This window comes from Lupinus angustifolius, unplaced genomic scaffold (genome assembly GCF_001865875.1).
Source record: "Lupinus angustifolius cultivar Tanjil unplaced genomic scaffold, LupAngTanjil_v1.0 Scaffold_1_1096, whole genome shotgun sequence".
Taxonomy (NCBI): domain Eukaryota; kingdom Viridiplantae; phylum Streptophyta; class Magnoliopsida; order Fabales; family Fabaceae; genus Lupinus; species Lupinus angustifolius.
Window position 1 is genome coordinate 50,490 of NW_017716412.1, and position 11,783 is coordinate 62,272.

The 11,783-nt window shown below is 33.9% G+C and overlaps 2 protein-coding genes across 3 annotated transcripts; one reads left to right on the plus strand and one right to left on the minus strand.

The window, feature by feature from the left end:
* Positions 1-376: 376 nt before the first annotated feature.
* Positions 377-3,011, plus strand: LOC109337098 (clathrin interactor EPSIN 1-like). 2 transcript variants are annotated; one of them, XM_019573979.1, is made up of 4 exons: positions 377-570; positions 1,309-1,481; positions 1,578-1,774; positions 2,483-3,011. In XM_019573979.1, the coding sequence occupies exons 1-4, from the start codon at positions 439-441 to the stop codon at positions 2,704-2,706; spliced, it is 726 nt and encodes a 241-aa protein (XP_019429524.1). In that variant the 5' UTR covers positions 377-438; the 3' UTR covers positions 2,707-3,011. The 2 variants fall into 2 exon arrangements, with proteins under 2 accessions (XP_019429524.1, XP_019429523.1); XM_019573978.1 differs by having other exon boundaries at positions 1,309-1,774.
* Positions 3,012-4,958: 1,947 nt separating this feature from the next.
* On the minus strand, positions 4,959-11,125 carry LOC109337105 (piRNA biogenesis protein EXD1). The gene is made up of 10 exons (XM_019573987.1): positions 10,979-11,125; positions 10,291-10,466; positions 9,296-9,427; positions 9,094-9,144; positions 6,984-7,080; positions 6,774-6,820; positions 6,296-6,512; positions 5,639-5,768; positions 5,473-5,515; positions 4,959-5,212 (listed from the first exon to the last, which is right to left on the minus strand). The coding sequence occupies exons 1-10, from the start codon at positions 11,040-11,042 to the stop codon at positions 5,135-5,137; spliced, it is 1,035 nt and encodes a 344-aa protein (XP_019429532.1). The 5' UTR covers positions 11,043-11,125; the 3' UTR covers positions 4,959-5,134.
* Between the last annotated feature and the right edge of the window lie 658 nt (positions 11,126-11,783).

An 11,783-nucleotide genomic window follows, 5' to 3' on the forward strand; every position in this document is an offset into this window, starting at 1 on the left:
TGTTAGTAGAGGGGAACACTGTGCACCACATGGTCATCTGCTTTTTCTCTCTCAATTTTTTGTTACACTTTTTCTCCCTCATCAATGCCAACAAATGTGCTATATAAGTCCACTGCAAATGATAGTTATTACCCTTTTAAGACATCCTTCTATGGTGGCCTTCTTTTTTTCTTGTGCTAAGAAACTAAGGTTACATACTACTCTGAGAAAACCAGGGAACTAGGATGTAATCCACTATGAGTTTACCCTCTCGCTCACCCCAGCCGCTGGCAAAATGAAAGAAAAAAAACCACATTGACTATGGAGTCAGTACTTTATATTATTTTGCATGATCAATATACTTGAATGATATTAAATCATTTTTTCTTTGAAACAGAGGCTTCAGTTGGAATCTATAACCAGGTTGATCTCTTTGGACAAGATTTAATTGGTGACCTCATGGATGCTCCAACTCCTCTCCCCACAGAAAAGCCTGCAACTAGTGGTGTGTCAGAGGTTGATCTCTTTGCAGATGCAGCATTTGCATCAGCTGCACCTCATGTGGACAAGGGGGCTAGTTCTCAACCACAGGTTGGATGTAGTCACCTCTAAATTCTAGTGTTGCAGTAATTTACTTCATGTCAGTTTATATATATATATATACCAATTACCTACTAGTTTGTCTTGAGCTTCTAAAAATGAGTAGGTCGAACTCCTCAGCACAGAAACTCCCTCTTTCATGAACTTTGATGCCCCCAAAGAGTGAGAAAGCTGCCTATATAGTATATTCTCAACTAGGATTGCTTTACTGCATGGTGGTTTACCAGTTCCATTTTTCAAATTCTCATGTTTTTGAGATTGTCATTCCGGTATAAACAATAGAAGTTAGTGTGCTGAAATGGTCCGGGAGGAGGAAGCAAGAGTTGGAGAGCGAGGAACACCATTTAAAATTAGTAGTGATGCTCAATTCTTTACTAGCTGTTTTTAAGTTTGTTCAATTACATGGAAAAAACCCACCAAGGGGTGGCTCTAGTGTTAAGCAAGCTTGAGGTCAGTGGTTGAGGGGCCTTTGAATCATTGGGGGTTTGAGCCTGCAAGAAAGTGGTTGGGGTAAGGACAGCCTCAGTATCCCAAACAGGGATTAATCTGACACCCAAAGGGTGTAAGTAAACATTGTAAGACCAAAAACAATTGTCAAAAATGGCCATCTTATAAAAAAAAAAACTTGTAATTGTGAATCACTCATTAGAGGCAACATTATTTACCTTCCCCACATTTTCTTTTCAGTGAGTAACTTCCATTTGTTGCTATTTTTTATTGAATGTACAGGATGAAGTGGATCTATTTTGTTCCCAACCAGCCCTTCCTTCCATTACACCAACAGTTGACTTGTTTTCCATTCCTGAGCCAGTTGTGCAGTCAGAAAGCAAGTCAGGAACCTCTGGTGCTATGAATAACAGTGATTTTGATCCCTTTGCTGCTGTTCCAATTAATAATTTTGATGGACCTGATATGTTTGGTGAATTTAATTCTCAATCTGATTCAGTGTCATCGCAGCCCTCACAGCCCACAAATAATGTTGTCAGTGATATGTTTGGTGAATTTACTTCTCAATCTGATTCAGTATCTTCGCAGCCCACAAATAATGTTGTCAGTGATGCCAGCCAGGATAACACGAATGGTAAATCTTTATGGGACTCTAAAGTTTCACCTAAAAAGGATAGTTTCCAGGTGAAATCTGGTGTTTGGGCTGATTCACTAAGCCGTGGATTGATTGATCTCAATATATCTGCTCGTAAGCTTGCTATCTTGACTATCTTAATAGGTTTTGCACATCCTAATATTCTCTGATAAAATGATATTTATTCCCTGTATCTGCAGATTTTAAGTAACTTGTAGTTGTATTGTCTATTTCTTCTAAGAGTACATCCAGGCACAATTTATTCCTCAAGGTTTTGGGCTTTTTATAAATATATTGTGCCTCTCAGAGTGATTAAGGGTATCCACATCCCTAGTCTTAAGCAGTCTTAGTTAAAGTCTTATCCGACTCTCGAGTCTTAGGTGCAATGTGGCTATGAGCCTTAAGTGGAGTCTTAAGCTTCAGTCACTCATTTTTTCATACCAAAAAAATCTACTCCCCTTGTTACACATCACTAATTTATATTCCTAATATTAATTATTTAAGAGTCTTAGCAATATGGATGCCCTAATGCATCACATTCTGGTGTGTGATGATGTCTAAAAGATGCGTAAACCGCTTGCTTAAATGTACATATACTTGAATAAGGTTGGGGAATCATGGTACTGCTTATGCACTATCAGGAATCAATAATTAAATGATGTACTTGTGAAGTAAATGCACTTTTAAGATCAATTTGTTCTCTTTATTCGCTGGCTGTGTAAAGATGTACTTAAGTTTACAAGCACGTTTTGCTTTCCTTTTGTCCCCATAATATGCAATTTGTTTTCGTAGCTTCTATAATTTTCTTTTATTGTTTGGCAGCCAAAAAAGTAAACCTCGCAGATGTTGGCATTGTGGGTGGATTAAGCGATGGATTAGATGAAAGGGAGAAAGGCACTCCACCTACATTTTACATGGGGAGAGCTATGGGTTCAGGATCTGGCCTTGGTAGGTCTGGATTCACTCCTTCACAGTCAGGAACCGGAGACGACTTATTCTCAAGCCTTGGAAGCCAACCATATCAATATGGTGGGTTCCAAAAGTAAAAAGTTCAGGTTTTATACTCTGCTCTATCACCATTTTGCTCATTCTTTGTCCACATCATGAGACTGTTGAGCTCTTTGGCATGGTAGGTCTGTTCATATATATTTCTCACACTCTGATATTATTATTATTTTAAGGGTAAGTTACTGTTGCTTGTTAATGCTGTTTATGTGTAATCCATCAGTGCCCGAATTTCTTGCACTGCTGAGTTGTATGTAAACTATCCTTTTCAACTTTATAGCTGCAGTTTTTGTGTTGGTCCTTATTTACTTAAAGATCAACTTTTTAAAGCTTTTTTCTTGTTCCATTGTGTTAAACTTCAATATATTATCTGCTTTTTGCTTTCTTAATACTTCTGCTGTATTCTTAACATGATCTATGGCAAACGAAGTTATTTGAAAGTTTAACAAATTTTTTTACTCGAGTGCTGCATTAAGACAAGCATGTTCAGCTGCAAATTCAGCACTTTTTATCATGTTTGCGGAAAATCATTATTTATTAAAATATAGTACAAAACTAGCTATCTTCTACAATCATATATTCTTAGATCAATGTTGTTTTTCAAAATAATGGTTATAGAGTAAGTATAAATTGACATATGAGTAGAATATGGGCATGATACTTGTACTAGATACTAATATGGATGAGATAAAAAAATTAAAAAACAAATCTAAGGAACAGGTACATTGATATAAATTTAAGATTAATAAATAAATATTTATACTACCTCAAAATAAGATTGGTAATTTGTTGACATAATTAGGTTTGCTTTATTATACTCTTACTAATTATTTACATTACCAACTTACATCCTAAAAATAAAAACTACCTCTTAAAATCGCTTTTAGCTTATGTAATTTATTTTTTAAATTTCAATTTATATAACTTTTATTTATAGATGTATTATTCTATAATATTAAACTTATCGAATTAGTTTGGCCACATTGGCGTACAAGAATGGGATACAAGTGCCTAGAGATTAGGTTGAGAATACATATTAGATGAAAATGAGGATTATAAATTGATTGCGTGAGTTAAATTTAACAGCATGACATGAAAGTGGGAAAATTATGAAATTCCCAAAATCAAATTGAAATTGTTTTGGAATGATCGACTCCAAAATGTATCCATTGTGCCCAATGTTTATCAAAATAAAAATAATAGTAGTAATAAATTAATATGTATCCATACAGTAATAATATCTTCATTTTTTCCTGTTTTTTTTTTCTCCTTCTAAATGTTTTTGCCCTCTCCCTTTGATAGCAGGAATGCAGGATGGTGGCTAGGATAATACTTTTCCCAAAATGAAGATTCTAGAATTTGAATTTTTTTAATATGTAAGGTCATTACGAAAATAAAAAGTTTGAAAATAATATACTATTCAAAGCTTGAAATTTTGAAATCAACTTTGCGCACGACAAGTTCTTTGTATTGTCACTGTCTTGACTCGTGAACCAGTGACAAGCACAATCTAAATATGTTATTTGCCTTGGTTTCCGTTTATACTTTTCTTATTTATGTCCTTCAGTTCTTAACCTAAGAATCTTTGCTGGCTCTAAAAAAATTCTCTGCCTAGATTTATTGTTCATTTTGGCTTTGCGTTCATCGACCACCGGTGCTTTTGCTTGTGTTCATTTTTTTCACACCAATTATATACTTACTCATTCAATAACTAGAAACTAAACTTTCGAGATATAAAAACAAGACTGAATATTATCCCAATTATTGTCGGAAAAGGGGTAATTGGAAATTTATTTTTTTAAGAAGAGAAGCATATTAAATAAAATATCGTGTGGTGACAAAAAAGTTCTCCCTTAAAAAAATACCTTAAGCACACAATCACCCAAATTGAATCAACTCACATCAATGCTCCAATTTTTCTTTTCGGAATATAACATTCCATGTTCTATTTAAGGTGAATTTTTTTGTCTCCACCCATTTTTTCATTTGATACCACCCCAATTTCCAGTAGTTCACCCTCTCTTCCGGAAACATGCTTCCACGTACAAAGATGGTAATATGGTATCAAATGAAAAATGGGCTGGTATTAAAAGAGACCACCTCTTTTTTGGGGTCAAAATATTTGTGCTCTGAACTGATTACAACAGCACAGCTTTTGGGCCATTCTACTGTCCAAATATACTAGCATTTAGGAAAAAGCAAATGCAAAAACAATAGACAACACAGTAAAAGGTAGCACCACCTCCTAGCTCAAACCTCTGCTAAAAGACACGAAATTGAAGTAGTCTTTTGATTTAGTTGATTAAAAACTGAGCAATTATTTATTTATATTTTTCCAAAAGATTCAAGAGTGCGAAAAGTGATGTTAAGTATATACTCATTCATTCCAACTATCACAGGCAGTAACCACATAAAACTATTTTTATTGCAATGCAGATGTTTGGTTCAAAGAGAAGAAAAGCATATTCCTCAGTATATATCCATTAGTCTACCCCTTAACATGGCCTCTGCTTTCCTCACCTGTTTTACTGGTCCCATGACGAAGACCTACATCAAAATATGAACACTTTGTTTTTAGACATACATGTAGCTAAATATCTGTTTTTTTCTGAAAATTTTGTTTGAGATTAAAAACAAAAAATGGTGACAGTAATAACTCATTAAATAATATATATGATGAAACTCTGTAAAGGTTCCCAGAGATAATAGGGTTTTTAAATGAAATCCATCAAAACAGTATCAGTTGCAACATAAAAAATGTGAACAAGACCTCTTTCTGCAAATTCACAGAATGCTTATAAACTAACCTTGTCAGGTGGGCCCTTGGAACCTCCAATGAGAATCTCCGCGCTGAAAAAACAAATGAATTTAAAAACTACACAGGTAATGGAACAACGGATCAAAGTATTTACAAATTTGCTAAAAAAATTATCTGCTAAACCAAGGGAATGGAAAGGACAGACAAATATTTACCTGCAAGACTCCTTTATGGACAAAATTGTAGCCCCTTTTTTCCCAATAATACGTCCCATCTTTCCTTGGGGAACATCCAGAACTGAAAGAATTTCTTCTTCAATAACATCTCCATCAGATTTCAGCTTATCTACAAGAAGAAAAGCACGTTGTTTAGCAGTCAAAAGCATATATCAATCATGCATGCTTTCTAGGCACATATGTATCTGTTAAAGCTAAAAATGAAAGTACTCTTTCCAACTATAATGTAACCTAATATTCTAATCTAATGAACAAAGTGGACCAGAGCTTCACTAAACTGTAACCTGTTTTGGATAAACCTGGAGGAGTAACAAAATAAAAGGGAAGAACCCTCTAGCCCCCACTGGGAGGTTGCAAACATAAAAAGCAATCATAGTTCTTGTCAGATTTCTTTCTATGTTGTTTTACCTTGGAGCTGCATATATTCACTTTTTGATAAGTAATTTTCTAGTTTCAACTTCCACCTTCAAGTCAAATATCATCAATAATATCATACTATTTCCAATTAAACCCCATTGACAGAAAATAGTCTTGGATAATTTAAAGGCTACTGCCAATGTAATGTCTCCATAAAATTTCGTGATAGAAATAAGAGAACAGTTTATATAATATGATTTTCATTCAGATTTTCAAGACCTGGAAAAGGAGGTAGAGGTGGCCAATCAGCATAATCATTACTGTTCACACAAAAACATCGACAATACAAGGCACCACGAACTGCAAGATACCATAACGACCGTTCACTTAATTTCTCCATCATTTGGTGATAGATGTAGAGAAGAAAACGGACATCATCAGCAGCTGCACGGACCATTAGTTCAGATAAAGGCCTATATGTCCAAAACTTGGGGTCCTGACAAAACATTTAGAAATAATATCACTAGATGAGTTACATAATGTAGATACATAAATATTTGATACTTCTTCTTCGGTGACCCATGCAAATTCTTATTGAACTAACATACAAATCAATATCAACAAGTCGGTAGATAAATGCTATGTAAAACTGAATTATATGACTAAAGGATTAATGATGCTTCACTGTTTTTGCATTTAGAAATGGTTGCAAATTAGATTATTCTTCTCAACTAACTAGGATTATTCTAATACCAACCTGTCGGAGGAGCACACGAACTTCTTCCTTCTCAAGATATGACATGCCTACATACAAACCCTCAAAGTAAATATGGAGGAAGGAATCAAATGACTCAAAAGAACTTACTACGAATTAATTATCATCTCCATCCAGAATAACATGGTCAACAATATAAAGAAACCATGGTCAACAAAATCATGTTAATGGGTACCACGACATATATAATACCACAATAACGTGGATCTGCAAGGAGGCCAACAAATGAAATGTAGTCATCTGGTGATTTCTTCCGTCCTTCTTGCCCCTCTATCAGTGAATAAGCAATCTGAACCACAACAAGGAATATGATTAATAACCTCAATAATATACAAGGATTAATACTAAAAATAATTTATTATACATCATGAGAAGTTGAGAACGCTGTCTAATCCTAAATAATACTAACAACAGTGAAAAATATTGTGCAAAAATAGCTAAAAAGAATATATATGTTATACAACTTCCACTTTCTTCCTCCAATCTTGGAATTTCCTAAATTCAGATGGATCACTTAGGAGGAGAGGGGCAAGTAAAGAATTCCGACTTCAATAATAGCTCTTTTAAGATTATAGAGTATGTTTAAGTAGCAAACTGATGTCTCTACTGTAGAAAAGTTTGAGGAAAAATTCTTCTTGACAGCAGCTGATTTAATGGAAGCTTTATGATCTGATAAAGTTGCTGAGAGAGGGTGTTTGAGATTATTTAAGTGCATAAGCTTGCATACCGGTCTCTTATAGTATGGACAATTAAGGATATAATAATTACAATTGATCAAGGAGGTAATCACTAATAACTACTTAATTTTCAGCAATCAAATAAACACAGTTGATTACATGCTCATAACTCAAAAATATAAAATATATTCCATAAAGCCATAGCTGGACCAACAACTAGACAAAATGAGGCAACCAAAACACTACTGGAGAGATACTGGAGACACAATATGCAAAAAGAGAATCACACAGCCTAAAAGAGTTGGTTTGAATGTTGCATAGCTAAAGAAGTGTTACCACTGGAAAGAAGCACAACGTAAATTTCATTACAAGCAAGAACAAGGCCCAAATTTCTCAAAAACCCAGATCAATCAAAAATAATATTTGGCTGTTAGCAGGAACTGCCTCAAGTTGACCCAGAAACCCATGGAATTAAATATGGCTCAAATTGAAACAGCTATAAGGTAGAAATATCAAAAGAAGTAAGAACACAGTCAAATGGAAGTAGAGCAACAACAAGCCTGGCATGTTGACTGGAGTAATGCATAGTCAAGCATGACAGTTCACAGTGATGCTGGAGCGAAAAGAGGCCAAATACTAGAAATTGGGGACCAGTTCACAGTCAGTAGAGGTCACCACCAATATGGTTCTCTGTGGGTATAGTATGGGTTTTTGGACACCACTGTCAGTAGGCCCAATAAAGATAGTGTAAAACTATAAATCTAGCTAAAGAGAGGTTACCATTGTCCTTTGGTATTGTTGTGGGGTAGGGTTTTCTTCACCAAGCTGGTGCATAGCAATAGGGAATGTGATAGTCATGGATCAGAAATACAGTGGAAGAGAAGTTCCAATTTTTTGCTGGGAATGCAACAGGAGAATAGTGATGGGGTTAGGTTACGAAGGATTGTGTTGCACCAATAACATGTTAAAAAAGAGTGTTTGAGAGGAATTGTATGCATAGGCTTGCACACTGATCTCTACTATATAGTGTTGATACAACACAATCAATTAAGAAGATAATTACTATGAATCAAAAGCAAATTACATAAATGCCAATACACTAAAATAAAATACATGTATTTTATAATACAAAAGTAAATACATGTTATAAACCAAACGAGAGTAATCTAATTATGAAAAGAACGAGTGATTTGCAATATATCTATGACTGAAATAATCAAAATTTGATGGGTAGAGAGTGCAATAGTACTTGATTCAAACAATAAGCTTAACGGAATACCATGTGCTTGCATATTTAGCCAAAATGATAATTGTATTATTGTTGAAAGGATCAAAAACATATTCAGATGAATCACAAATGATTGATAAAAAATCGAACCATGATAAGCATTAAACCAGAGCCAATTGTTTATTGTTTAGACTACAGCCATCAGCTGATAACCAATATGTCATTCAAATGGCAAAAAATATTTCTGAATCATTTTTTTTGGGTCAACATAATATTAAGTGCATGTTATTTAGGAAATAATTTAGTCAGCAACATTGCAATCTTATAAACGCTAACGTAATAGACTGGGGAAGGAGAAGTAAGGAGAGAGGCTGTCTAGTATTTAGAGAGAGCTCACCTGGGTATCTACCACGTTGTTCAACTTGACGCCAAACTGAAAGTACAATGCCTAGAAAATTACAATATGTTATGAGTGCTTTAAATTGTCAAGTGAAGTTGGGCAACACTGAGGTTAAAACTCGTCTTCAAACATTTAGCTACATCAGACATTGTTTCTTAGAACAAAAGACCAAAGAGAGCAAATTAAATAAATTAGAGACCTCACTATCCCGTTTGCAATCATGAATCACTTTTGTGATGTAATTAGACTCTAGTGCAGGTTTGCAGGCTTTAATAAGAACTTCACCCCCTTCAAATACATCAACCAGGTATATAGCATCTGGAAATGCAAGCTGCAGCAACACGAAAGCAGTAAACAACGGCGCAAACAACCATTAGCCAAAATTACAACCAACTAGAGAATACCATAACAGGTGAACAGAACTTAGCATCAGAGAGTGGTTCTTTACATATAACCGACCACCTACAACAACTAAGATGACACAGTTTGCCCTTACCAATATTAGGTTGCTATTATTTTCATAATGTTATTGTATATAATTAGATACATGAAATTTTTTTACTACCACTAATTCCAAAAACTTCATATACAAATTATAAATTTATTGTCATATACGCCTTAGATTGAAAATCAAATGTAGTCGCACCTGCATGGTAGTTAGTAGATAACCCACCAACAACAAACAAAACTTGGATGATGCAGTTCGCCCTAACCAATAATAGCTTACTCTGAGTTGCATATATGTTTGCTTCTATTTATTTAGATGCATCAGAGAGCCACTATAACACTAACAGTTTAATTGTTACACTATAGTGTACAATTTTTTCCACCACCAACCAATCATACTTATCACATCTGTCACTTTTAACTCTACGGTAGTTATTGCGAGAGACAAATATTTCTAATGGCGTGACAGTTTATAATTCCATAACCGTGTAAAAGCTTTTGCTGTATCAAAATTAAGAGTCCATTTGTTAATGGTAACACTTTTTTGATATAAAAAACAAATCACTCCTAACATATATATGCTTGTTTGGTTGGGCTTCAATAAAACCATTTAGCTTGAAAGGAACACAAAAGGATAAATTCAGCTCCTCCTAAAATCACTTGTTTTGAAGAATCCTAACAAAGAATACATGGATCCCTTGAAACAATATAAACTCATTGTCAAATTGCCAAATACGAGTAGTTCACCTGCATTATACAGAGAGACCCATAGCGGCACAAGTCAACACCCTCACAGTCAAAACCAATGGCAATTTGCGATTGAGGTGAGGGTTCCAAGAATTCAATAGGGAGCTGCGACGCATTTGTCACAATGTGAATAGGAACCATTCTTGAACGAGATTCATCATGCACAGGCTTATCACCTAATTGCAACATTAAAGAAGAAGAAAATATCAAATTATTAAACAGTTAAAATTTCTTGCATTTTCTGAGGAAACAAACAGTGAGTTAAAGAAATTAAAACCCTAAATCAATCACAAGATATAAAACTACACGAACTAAGATTAGAGACAGGAAAATAGTCCAAAATTCAAATAAGCAACTCAATTAAATTAAAAAACGATCAAAATATTTTAAATAGGTGAAAACTGTATCATTTCTCGAAAAACAAATTGAAGAAATTAAGTCCTAAATCAAATTTCAATGAACGAAACTACATGAAACTAAGATTACAGAAAGTAAAAGGAAATTAAAAAGATCAAATTAGCGTCAAGCATTTTCTACGGAAACAAACAGTAAATTGAAGAAAAAGTTGAAATATATAAATAAATCGCAAGAAACGAAAGAACGTGAAAGAAAGAAAATAAAGAGAAAGGAAAAGAAAAGAAAAGAAAAGAAGAGAGAAGAGTGAAAAAAACGGTTAGAGAAAACGAACCAGGAAGAAAGGGAGAGGAAGAGAGAATGTGAGTGAAATAGGAAGACGGAGATGGAGACGCCATATGATCGGAACTCTAACATTCCAACCACATCACACCTTTCTCGCAAGTCTTTGCCTTTTATCTTTCCTTTCTCCCTCTCTTTTTCGTCACACCAATTATTTTGTTAGAAAAAATGGTAAAAATGATACTGGGAGAGTTTCTAAAAGATTCATCATTCAGTATATAGATATTACACCATTTATTTTTTCTTTTTGGTTAAATTACACTAAAGTTATCTTAGTTTTAATAAAATTATAGGATTATCTCTATTTTTTGAACTAGCAAATCACCCTTAATTAATTTATATATATACACTACATTTAATACTCCCGTGAATATGATATTTTAAGTAAAAAGTGAAAATGTAATTAAATTAAAGGATTGTTAGTACAATTTATTCTTAAAAAATTAATTCTCTATTATCTTTGATAAATTATTCATTTGTAAATTTGCCTATAGAAGTTTATTGTGAAAATCATTCTTCTCTTTTATTGTGTGTATTTAAGCCACATCTCCTTAAAATTATTGATGTATTTCGTAACGAACCAAAAATAATGAAGAAATATTGAGCCTTATTTATGAATATGACACTTGTTGGGAGAGACAATCATACATTCTAAAAAGGATTACTTACTTACTTATAAGGTGGGGTACCCTTTCTGTCTAAAAAATATTTTATGGAAATCTTGTGTGAGATTAAACACAGTTATATCATTTATTCTTTATGAGAATTATCGTTAATAAATATATTTGTTTCTACAA

Coding starts and splice junctions, on each gene's coding strand:
- LOC109337098 (XM_019573978.1), top strand. CDS start 439: ATGGATGCTCCAACTCCTCTCCCCACAGAAAAGCCTGCAACTAGTGGT. Junction 571..1,308: donor GGGCTAGTTCTCAACCACAG/GTTGGATGTAGT, acceptor TTGAATGTACAG/GATGAAGTGGATCTATTTTG. Junction 1,775..2,482: donor TGATCTCAATATATCTGCTC/GTAAGCTTGCTA, acceptor ATTGTTTGGCAG/CCAAAAAAGTAAACCTCGCA.
- LOC109337105 (XM_019573987.1), bottom strand. CDS start 11,042: ATGGCGTCTCCATCTCCGTCTTCCTATTTCACTCACATTCTCTCTTCC. Junction 7,081..9,093: donor ACAACGTGGTAGATACCCAG/GTGAGCTCTCTC, acceptor GTTGTGGTTCAG/ATTGCTTATTCACTGATAGA. Junction 6,513..6,773: donor TTCGTGTGCTCCTCCGACAG/GTTGGTATTAGA, acceptor ATGTTTTGTCAG/GACCCCAAGTTTTGGACATA.